Consider the following 12,090-nt stretch of genomic DNA (forward strand, 5'->3'; position numbering starts at 1 on the left):
GCAGCGTTATTTTAATAGCTAAAAACAGATAACTCAAATGTCCATCAACAGGTGAATGGGTAAATGAATTATACTGCATACAAATAATGGAATACCAAAGAGCAATAAAAAAGAACCACTAATTCATGTAACGACATGGTGAACCTCAAAATAATTATGCTGAGTGAAAAAAGACAGACCAAAAAAGGGGTATGTAGTGTACAATTCCCTTCATATAAACTTCTAGAAAATGCAAACCAATCTGCAGTGAGAGGAAGCACATCAGGGCTTGCCTGGGAACCAGGGTGTGCTAGGAGGAGGCAGAAGGAAGGCGTTACAAGGGGCGTGAGGAAACATTTGGGGGAGATCAGTGCATTCATTATCTTGATTCCAGTGATGGTTTCACAGGTATATAAATATGTCAAAAATTTTTTTAATTGTACAAGTTAACTATGTATCGTTCACTGTGTTTCTTTCCTTAGAAAGAGCACTTTCCATATAACCGACAAAGCGGCTTGGCACAGTAAAGCCGCCCTGCGCGGTCCCGCCCCCCTCACCTCACACTTCCAGTCCACCACTGAGCGCGCTTTCCTCTTTCCTCTGCGATGTCTGTGGTCCTGTCCTTCCTTTCCAGAAAGTACGGGACACAGCTCGAAGAACTCTACTCAGAAGACATGGTCCTAGTTCTGCTTCTGCCATTCACTGGCACTAGTTAACCTTTCTGAGCCTCAGTTTCCTCTCTGTAAAATGGGAGATTCGTTACGTTACGTATTCATCCATTCGACAAATATTCATTAACCTGCCTACTGCAAAGATTATAGTGAAGAAATATGTGTTTTATAAGCCACACGATTCTCTGCGTAAATATGCTATCATTTCGAGTTCCATTTCTACCGCCCTCCCAGTCCAGATCCTCCACACCGGACAATGAACTCAGCAGGACCTTCCTTGTGGCTGGTTTTATTATCGCTGGGCCAATGCAGTTTAAACACAGAGCCCCGAGTAAACGTCCCCAAGTGGAGCTTTCACAGTTTCAATGGGTTCAAAAAGTGCCACTGACTGTCACTTATAACACTGAGTCCTAACGTCAGTTCCTCCCTCATTGCCCATCTCACCAACCCCGATCCTCTTCCTTCCTGCAGACTCCGCGGGCCAACCCAGCTCATTACACAGATGTCTCTGCAGGAGCCTCCCTCACTAGCACTGCCATGGCCACTCCTCTCCGACCATCTAGCCCACTGCCTCCTTCAATGTCGGGGTCAAACTGAGCTCTGCTGATCTCGGCCACTTTGGAAAAGAGTGTCTTCACTGGATACTATAAGACTCAAGACAAAAAGAAATGCTTATAAACACTGTTCTCTGTTGTAAAGACATATAGGTTAGCAATTCTGAAGCTACTTTACATGGACACTAGAGTCTAACAAGCTTTACACTCCAGTCTCTCCCTGGTCTGGTTTTGCTGACTTCTGAGATATCACTGTATTTCACGGATATATATGGATAGAGCTGATCAACACTCGGCATCCGTTTCCATCTCCTAATGAGCCTTTGGACTTTCAAAAGACAGGTACTTCGTTTTTCTTTCATAAAGGGCCCAATGTAATAATACTCTGCATACAATAGGCACTAAACAAAGGCTGACCACCTAACTCATGGCCTAGGACCCATAAAATGTCCAACAACAAAAGAAAACTAAGCTATATACTTCATCTGAAAACAGATTGTAAACTCTAAGTTTCTGAAGCTTTCCATTTATTTAAATGTTTATTTTGAATCAAAAATTAATGAGCCCACATCCCTTAAAAAATGGGCTTAAAGAATTCTTTTAGAAAGCATTTTTCCTGTAACCAATGACCAGAATGTTCCCTCAGAACCCAAATCTGTGCTAAGCATTAATAATAATGTTATGCTGTCTTTTTTCTCTTATTAATTTCTTTCTACCTATTGTCACGTTTATATTAGAAAACAGTTTTATAATTTTTGGGGAGGGGCATAATCTCATGAAATTTTAAGCAAGAAAAATATACCCTACCCTACTTACCATATGCAGAATGCTTTTACTTTAGCATAGTGCTGAACTAATACATGTCCAATGATATCTACACAAGAATATTCACTGCAGCATTATTTGAAAAGGCAGGAGTCAATTTACATGTTCGCTAATTTGGAATACTATGCAACCACTAAAAAGAACAAGGCAAATCTATATGTACTGATGTGGAGTGACAGCCAAGACACAATGTCAAGTGCAAAGGTGAACTGTAAAATATGCTGCCACTGTACTTAAAATATGCTGCCACTGTGTTTGTGTTTCTGTGGGGGAGTAATAAATGTTAACATGCTCTCATATGGATAGGTTATCTTTGGAAGGATACGTAAGAAACTGTCAAGAGCAGCATCCTCTGGGAAAGAGAATGGGGGGCAGGAATGAGAGATGGGAGGAAGACTTACTTTTCACCGTATATCCTTCTTTACTATTTGAATTTTTAAAGCCATGTACTTACAAAAGTTTTTAAAGAACTTTAAAACAGTAGACCCCTCTTATCAGGGGCTTTGATTTCCATGGTTTCAGTTACCCGCAGTCCAAAAATATTAAACAGAAAATTCCAGAAATAAACAACTCCTAAGTTTTAAGTTGTGTGCCCTTCCGAGCAGCGTGATGAAGCTCGCGCCCTCCCGCTCCGTCCTGCCCAGTCTGCCCGGCACCTGCACACTGCACGCACTGCTCGCTCGTCAGACACTCGGCAGCCGCCTCGGTTATTACCTCTTCAGCTGTCTGACCACAGTGCTTGTGTCTGAGTCACCCTTGGTTCACCTAACAGAAACACAAGCGTGCGCAGTGATGCTGGCAATCGGATGTGCCAAAGAGAAGCCGTACGATGCTTCCTTTAAGTGAAAAGGCACGTACGGCATGTGTAGGGAAAAATCCGGTATGTATGCGGTTGAGTACTGTGTGCGGTTCCGGGCATCCACTGGGGTCTCGGAAGGCACCCCTGCAGACACGGGAGACTACTACGCCACCGCACGTGACACTGGCACTTTGCTTTCCTTTGTGGTATTGTTGCAGGCACACGAGTTTAAAAACCATTCTTCATTTTCAGGGAAAAATCTCAAAGCAACTGGGTAAATCCAAAGAACTTTGATATTTTCCCCCCAAGCTCCTCTGTGCCACTGTCCCTCCACTGCAGGGGGAAGTGTAGGAACCTACTTGACTCAGCCTTCTTTGGGGAGCAAGTGTTCTCGGCTCCCCCTCGGAATGGGGCAGCCACGGTGTCCCTATTTCCACAGCATCATCTGGTCGAGCTGTTACAGCCCTCATCCTGGATGCTGGGAAAAATCTGTGGAGTTCGAGACAAGTTTGGATAACAAGGGGAGCAGGAAAATTGATGGGGGGAACACCAGTCAGCGTGATGAATAGGCTGATCCAAAACAGCAGGTGACAGATATGCAGATGCAAGACTGGCAGGGAAGGAAGACGGTCCGTTCACAACAGATGGATGGAGATGCTCAATCATCCTCAGGAACAAGCACGCGCTGCCACACACAGCCCCGGCTGCTCACTCGCCTGCAGGGCACGGCCTCCCGCCCCGGAGGCTCTCTGCAGTGGACCCACACCAGGGCAGGGCCAGGGGGAGTAACAGCAGGAAGTATCTGAAGAAGATGCCACTCCACTGCAAGCTGGACTCCCGGGGACTGATTGCTGGTGGACGTCCCCCGGCTTCCCAAAGCACAGCCAACTGTCTCTGGGAGTTCTCACTCCTGGCTGAGCTGGTACTGCTAGGGGGACCTGTCTGCCCAGGCCTGAGGGGCTGCCCAGGACGTAGGAATTTTAGTGTTAAAACTGGGACAGTCTGGGGAAAACTGGAACCGATGGCCGCCCTACTTATGGGCCACTGTGCTCTCTCTCTCCTTCTTCATGGTCAGCGAGAGAGAACCGAGATCGACCTATCAGTACAAGCGTCCGGCTGAGTAGAACTCCTGGTGCAGGGCGCCCGCTTCCTCCAGCACCTGAGACTACCTGCGAGGTAAGACGACGGAAGAAAAATCACCCGCCCCTGTCTTTTCTCAGAACGGAACGTCTTTGTAAAATGTCTGTGACAGACAGGGCTCCATTACTGCAGCAACACAGAAATGAATCTGAGTCTCCACGCCACAACCCATGCCTTGTTAACAAAGATCGGAAGGGCCAGACGGCCCCTCGCAGAGCCAGCACTGCTCCTTCCAGCTCCGCCGCAGGAGCTTCTGAGGATGAGGGGCTGGGCCGCCCTCAGACACGGGGTGGAAGCTGGCAAGATCTCTGCCCCCTTCCCCGCCCCCTCCCAGCTACCTGCTGGACGCAGCTCTAGAAAGAAACAGCATTATAAAGAGACTTCTGGCTTCTCTAAGACACATTAAAGAATTAATTATAAAGTAAAGCTGAAGGAGAAAATTAATTTTAGAAACACAGGAGGTTACAATTTTTTTCCTTCCTGGAGATGGGGGAGGAAACGCAGTTATTTTCGTTTTCATCCTGGGGGCACAAGCTGGGAGCTGTCCAGTCGATAACCTGGCCATCAGAACAAGGTTTGTAATTAAAAGGTCAGTGACCTGGAAAGCCAGGGCCCCACTCCCAGAGCATCTCAGTAATGACGGGGCTATTAAATTAAGACTGTTATGAAATCAATGCTAAAAAAGCTTTCATGGTAACGAGATTCCATTCAAGGACATGCAAACTACCTCATGAAATGGATGTAAATGATAAAAAAGAAAAGTAATAAAAGAGAGTCAAATTGAAATCTGCGTAAGAATTGACTCCCCCTGAAAAGGCTCCAGTGAGAGAAGCCCTTCCCCTCTACCCCACTTTCAAGGTTGAGCCCAGTGGGCTTCTTTCTCAAGTTCACTTCCAGAGAGGAGGCAGTTTCGCTACTGGGGGTTCCACTTCCAGGAACAGAAGAGAGGCGAGATCTTGTTCTCCTTTTAGAAGGAGATAGTGTGGCGGGGTGTTTTATTTGTTGTTTTCCTCGCCCCTGAACTATGTATTAAATGAGTGTGAACACAACCCTTGACTTTATACACTTGGGAAGGGCACAACAGCGTTTCTAGAATTTTAGGCAGCAGGAAGCTTGAGAGGCCTCTGCCCTTCTCCCTCTGGGGGGAACCACGGGAGTTTACCTACATTTACACCTGAACCAACGGATTCAATTGCCCATCTCTATTATCTCCAGTCAAGAACCCCCCCCCCCCCCCGTTCCCGCCACCACCACCCAGGCCCCACTATGAGGATTACACAGAAACGTGTGTCGTGCTCAGCTCTTTTCTAGAAGCCTGCTCCGCAACAGACGTATCGGAATAAGCTAGCAGACAACTCTATCTCCACCCCGTGACCAGGCACCACTTTTCCCCACCTTATGCTTGGCCTGCCTCCTACACTTTGCAGTTGGACAGGGTGTCACACTGACGCAAGCCTGCGGACAACAATGACACGCCTCCAACTTTCTGGCCCGGTCCTGCTGCTGTCTGTACAATACCCCGCCCGCCCGGACTGTTGCTCACGGCCCCAGACATGACGCCTGCCTGGCAAGAAGCGCTTCTATACATAGACCCGCTCCACGAGGGCTTCAACCCCACGCACGGTCCGATTCCCTTCATGTGGGGCTGACTCTGCCGCTGATGTGTCATCTGCAGAATCGAGTGGTTAGAAGGGAAATAAAAACATTTATTCTAATACTCTGAAGGTGAACAGCTGCTTTTCTCTTTCATCCAAAAAAAAAAAAATTCCTGATAAAAGAAATGCTGTAAATTATACAAAGTGGCAGTACAAACTTCAAAGAAAATGATAAATGAAAATAATAACTTCATGTTTCTCATTAATGACTCCATATTCAGACTTTAAAGCATCCAAGAGATTTCAGAAAAACAAAAATGAAAGAATACAAAACACGCAGGCCTTTGCAAACCAGTGCTCTTCCACCCGGATCCCATTCACTCTCCTCCAGCTGCCCGCCCCCGCCCCCCCCAGCCAGAGAGCGCACACCTAACCTGTCCGCGAGAGGCGGGCTGCAGCCCTGCTCCGGGCTGTGGTTTCACAATAACACAAACTCGGCCGATGCGCCTAAAGTAACCCTCATTTTCCACTGAACTGACATGCACTACAGGGACCTCAATTTCTATATTAAATATTAAATAATATTAAAAGAAAAACAAAATTGGGTTTGCCTTTTCAGGAAAGAGATGTTTATTAAAAAAAAGAAAGTCAAGATTATAATTCAAAGCAGTGCTCCACTGCGATTCCCCAAAGTGACATTCTCAGGGAGAAGCCAAGACCACGGTGCTGTGAGCTCACCCAAAGCCAGCTCCAAACCCACCACTGCAACGAATACTTCGGGGGACACTGATAGCCAGGACGCCAGGACGTAGGTCCCTCCCCTCAAGACACCCTCCTCACCCCCAAGGACCAACTCTCCTCCTTCCTTCCCAGCTACTGTCAGGGCCCAGGTGGTGGGCCCGGCGCTGCTCATGTCCTGACCCTAGGAAAAGCTGGAGATTCAAAAAGTGGAGCTTAAATCCACGAAGGGGCCCTTCTTCCCCCAACGCCGATCAAACCCGGGAACTCTCTGCCCATAAACGTCTTGCCAGAACTCAGCCTATCGGGATTCACCTCGGGAATGGGTGATTCCTGACTGAAGCAGTTTTAGAAGTTAATGGAGATGGGCAATTAAGTCCTGCGAGTCCGGGCTTATACCCACAAGAGGGGTCGAAAAGGAACTGCGCCCCTATCAACAAATACTCATCTCCTTCGGGCCTTCGCTCACGTGTCACCCTCTCAGAGACGAGCTCTGATCGTCGTTTAAAACAGCAAGCCAGGCGCATACCAGCTCTCGTCACCCTCACCCCACGGCATCTGCCATTCCACATACTCCACGCTGCATTTTTTTCATTTGTGACTTGTCTGCCTTCCCCGTTAGAATTTAAGCTCCGAGAGGGCAGGCCATTTTGTCTGCTCCTGTCTAAAAAAGGGTGTGGCATGGGGTAAGCACTCACCCCTAGGTGAATAATTGAATTAATTGGTTGTGCTTTCTTTTAAAAGGGGGCAACAAATAATAATTGCTCAAAACAGTTTCCTCTCTACCATAATTATTAGCCAACTAACTCAAAAGAAGTATTATTTGGTCCAGAGTTTCTCTCTCTCTCTTTTTTTTCCTTTCTCTCTCCCAGTCAGGGATTTATTAAAATTAAACAGATTAGATGGAGCTCCTGATACTAAAACTGCTCAGCAAAGCCTGCGGTGGGGAAGTGCCGAGCAAACACCAGAGACATTTGTCTCTAAATTGCTCTAAATACCTTCTGCAAATGAAATTCTAACCCAGCTGCGTTTGAGAGAAAATGAGGAATAACTGGTCATTGTCAGTGGAAGAGAAGATCAAGCAGTTATAATATTGCACAATATACTGGGGCGAAGGATCTCTCGGCAACCATAGATTTTGTCTCAGGTTACCCCGGGTAATCAACACAGCTTTTAGGCTCAGCTTTCCCCGGCTTCAATGCTTTGATGAGAGAGCTGAAATCCCCAAGCTTTTATGATTAATTACTCCCCATAGGTACACATATTTCAAGGAAAAACTCTTTTATGGCATGATGGTTGCGGAGTGGAGAGGCCAGCCAACGCACTCCAAATTTTAATAATCTCCAAGTGATGGGGGGCGAGCATGATGCCGCCAGCAGGCGCACAGCGCCCCTCATCCGCTCAGTCACAGGGACTGTCCCTGAGGCTGCCTGGGAACGAAACGCATGGGCTTGCTCTGCCCCAACCTGTGAGCAGTGTCGGGGAAATGATCCTGCAGGGCCACCTCTGTGGGGCACCGCGGAGCAGGCCCGAGAAGTACCACCAAGCCACTTCATCTGCTCTTCCAGCCTCGGGTGACTGAAAGCTCACACACAACCTAGAATTTCGAGGCTGGCATTCCAGCTCTGGATGGAAAAAGAGTTCTGTTTGAGGGGAAGAAAAATCGCTTTCCGCCCTCGTGGTGTCTGCAGGCCTTTAAACAGTCCCCTAGCTGTCTAGAAAATAGTGTTCAAGGAATGAAAGTCAGATTCCTTTTTCTCTTTTGAGATTGTTTGGGGAGGCTTGGGGAGTTTCTTTGTATTTTACAGAAAAGAAAAATATCCCAAATTTCAAAAGAGCCAGAATACATTCAATCTGCTCCCGACAATACTGAATTTGTCAAGATCCATTTCGTACCCGCTTACAGAAATACCATAAAACCAGTAATTTACCACTTCGACCCGTAAATCAGACTGACTCTAAGCTTCCCTTCACTTGACCTTGTTTAGACATCTCATTTCCCTCATCCTACATTTCTTTCTTCCTCATTCTTTACTGAAGCAGCTGACCTAAAGGGACATTATCAGAAGAAGGACCAGAAAGCAGAAGTCCTCCACCGGCTTATCTAGTGGCCTCTTCTGCTGCATGCTGTCCCGGGCCATCCCGGGCTAAGTCATCGGCCTTTCTTTCATCTGGTGCTTGAGTACGCTGCACGGTTAGAAAAGGAGCCTGCATTCCCTTCAGGGACCCCCTCACACCCACCCTGCCCTGGTGGGACAGTCAGAGGAGACCCTCTCCTCCGTTCTGTGGCTTCCACCTGCCCCAGCCCCAGCCCCGTTCTGCAGGCCACTGTGCACGGCCATGGAGAACCTGTACCTTTCTTCTTAAGGAATGCTCTCCTGGTCGAAAGTGGGCTCTGGCGGACCCGGGAATTCTGTAGAAATTTCACCGCTGTGGCGATCTGGTGGGGAGATACAAAAGAAAACATCAACAGTCTGAATTTCGAGACTAAAAATGCTACAGGTTTATCCCAGGTCCGCAGAAATCAGTGCACCAGTGCGGTCACATTTACAACCAGTTACTTCTCACATTTAGAACCTACCTGAGTAAAAGGCTGTGTTGGTCCCCTGCCTTCACTGGCTTCCTGCACCTGATCCTAGCAAATCTAATTCTCTCAGCCTAGCTCTTCAGACCTGCAATAATCTTGCCTGTTCTCCCTGCTCAAGCTGATTCTTCACACTCCTCGGCAGGGAGCCTTCTCCTGGCCATGCTCGTCCACGTCACTACTCGGGGCCCATGCTATGCCCTTTTTCTAGAAGGCCTCCTTTTCCTTCTTCTTTCCCTCCTCTGCCTGTCTAAACAACTCTCTTTCTTTCTCTCTTTCTCTCTCTCTCTCTCTCTCTCTCTCACTCACTCACTCACTCACACACACACCCCAGCGCATCCCTTGTACATTGTGTTCCCTGAATAAGCAAACCATCTCTGATCTCTCTATTCTCTTGACATCCCCAGCGCTTGGAGAGTGCGCCATACAACTGAAGACACAATTACACTGTCTTCTTATGCCCGGGCCGCCTCCCCAGATACACCGCAAGCATCTGAAGGGAAGAGACCAAGCTGCCTCCACAGAGCCTGGCACAGTGCTGAGCATCTAGGTGCTGGGAAGGGTCATACGAGAGGAGGCACACATTCTCACAGCCACGCGACGGCGCTCAACTCCGAAGAGGCTTCAAAGCACAACGTGTGGAGTTTTGTGGCTAAGAGCTGACAGACTGTTCTCTATCCATTTCTGGGACACTTAAGGAAATCTTCATGTCTACGAATAAGCCAGGTCGGTTCGGAACGGAAGGAGAACTGCTGAAGAGATTAACCATCAGGTCACTCAGCACGCATGAGGCGGGTTCACACGCCCCCCGTCTGCTCTCCATCCCTGACCCTAGTCCAACGATACCTGCCCCAAGGCGGAAAGGGGCCATTTTAAATGACTGGCATTATTCTTCTCATCAAAACCAAAAGAGTAATACCATCTCATGTTACAGGTAAAGCCTACAGGCCCAGCAGTTCACTCTAAGATATTGAAAGAAAAAAATTCTAAGGGACCAAATACAAGGAAGCTTTCTAAGATCCTTCGAACTAAGGGGAGCAGTTTTACAGAGATTCAAACAGAAAGCACTGTGACCGCAAGTGATTCCAGTTAAAAATTACAAATACTCTCTCAGATTTTATATAAATTTAATTTTGAGACCAGGCTTTTCTGGTAATGAAAGATATAAGGATAAATCAGAAAGAAAAACAAAAAGCCAGGGCAAGTTTTTCGTATATTTTCCCTGTAGTCCTTCCCGGAGGGGGGGTGGGGGCCTTTCCTGACACCTGCTCCCTGAAGGATGAACTCAGGTGCCCCACATCTGCACACGTGGGCTGGTCAGCGATTAGACACCCAGTGTTCCCTGAGACTGGTTATATAATCTGTCCAACACTGCAAATGTGTTAACCACCGTCAAGAACTGCAGGGATCACCAACCAGTTGCAGACTAGAGAAAAACCGATGCACTAGAGAGTCGAGAACCCCAAAACTACATACTCAGCCCCTCAACCAGATCTCGAGGTTGCACCAAAATCAAGAAAAATCTGACGAAGATCCACAAAACGGGGGCATTTTAATGCAGAGATGAGAGAGAAAGAAGAAAAGCAGAGGGAATGGGGAGAAGGGAGGGAGGGGAGAAGGAGGAAGTGGCGATGGGACAAGAGGCGACGGAACAGAAGGGGCGAAAGAGCCAGGAAAGGGGAAAAGTAGGAAAGGGAAGCGGCGGAGGACGGAGAAGAACAAAAGGGAGACAAGCCCGCGCCCTGGGAAGAGAAGGGGCAGTCACACAGTCGCCGGCCCCATAGGGTCAACGCCAATGTGCGCAGCTCAGATGGCTCGGGGATAATTATTCTTCACCTGGAGAAAAAACATGCCTTCGGCACACAAGACAGGGCGTTCATGTCCCACGGCAGTCTCCGCACGCCGGGACACGTGTGCGGGGTGTCAGGAAATGTGGGCGAGCAGGTCCTGAGCAGTAGATGCTAATGGCCCAGCTCTGCTCATTTACCCACCGAAGCAAAAACCTTTCCTTCATCCCTCCAAAATTTTCCATGACAGAGAAAGAAAACAGAATCCCACCACTAAAACACACAGGTTTCACCTTGCTTTTTTAATATAGTCCTTGGTATATGCATTTCTGGTCAGAGAGCAAAGTTCTGATGTGTTTAATGGCGCACTCAATGCAGTGCTTGGCGCATTCCATCAATTTTTTTTTTTTAAAAATTGCATCTCTTATTTCTTTAAATACATTAATCAGCCTAGTGTAGGCAAAACGGATCCATCGGACAATGCAATAAACATGAATTATCATCTATCCAACACGCATAATGGCTTAAAAATACATAATAGCAGGTGTAGTTTAAATGATTAGTTATTACACCTGTGGTGGGTCTGATTCAATTGGGAAAAATCATCTTTAATAGGTTAAAAGGTTTAGATCACCATGCTTTCCTTAAAGTGGCTGTAGAGAGGGAATGATGGAGTGCTCTGTCATTAGTAATTCATTTAAGAAAAACGTGGGGGATATAGCAAAGAACAGCATAAACGAGCGAATCCAATTTAAACATCAGGTAAAGTAGAAAACACCTTTTAAAAAAGCAAGATAAATGAATTTGGAAGGGAGATGAAATTGACGTATTTATTTTAACGGGAATTTGACAAAGTCCCGGCACACTTCAAACTTGCAAAAATATGAACAATTTCTTTTAAAGTTTCCATTCACTAATTTCAAGCCATATAAAATAATACTGCCAAACACCTACATAAAGTATATTTGGGGCTTGTTTATGTTCCTCTCGATCTTTGTCTGAAAATGCAGGCGACAGGCAAATCACATATTTAACAGCATCGATATCACTACGCCAGATGCAAAAATATAAAGCATCCAACCTAACAGCCTCAACATAATGTGCTGAATAAGAAAGAGACCCAGATAAGCAGCTACATGTAAGTGTGAACATATGAAAACCTCTCTCCTCTCACTAATTATTTCTCCAACTACTCTTGACTCTCCTCCCTGCACACGAGGAACTGGCACTACGGTGGGGGGGTGGGAAGGGAGGTCCAATCTGGAATTTTATAAGCCCTACGATTCATACACGGATGGCAAGATTTCTGAAAAATCTTTAACCATAATGCAAAGATTTTAACACACTAAATAACTGACAGTGCGCTTCGTTTGCATCTTTGATTCCCCTATTGTTGGACACTTTTCATTAACTTCATG

At 46.8% G+C, this 12,090-nt stretch overlaps 1 protein-coding gene across 3 annotated transcripts in view; it reads right to left on the bottom strand.

Moving 5' to 3' along the window:
* PEX14 (peroxisomal biogenesis factor 14) overlaps positions 1-12,090 on the bottom strand; it is a 121,954-nt gene that overhangs the window by 64,944 nt on the left and 44,920 nt on the right. For all 3 annotated transcript variants that reach the window (XM_011363569.2, XM_011363570.2, XM_023532639.1), the window contains exon 3: positions 8,657-8,741. In XM_011363569.2, the coding sequence (XP_011361871.1) occupies positions 8,657-8,741 (85 nt within the window). The remainder of the gene's footprint in view (positions 1-8,656; positions 8,742-12,090) is intronic.

The sequence above is a fragment of the Pteropus vampyrus genome, unplaced genomic scaffold (genome assembly GCF_000151845.1).
Source record: "Pteropus vampyrus isolate Shadow unplaced genomic scaffold, Pvam_2.0 Scaffold86, whole genome shotgun sequence".
Classification (NCBI taxonomy): domain Eukaryota; kingdom Metazoa; phylum Chordata; class Mammalia; order Chiroptera; family Pteropodidae; genus Pteropus; species Pteropus vampyrus.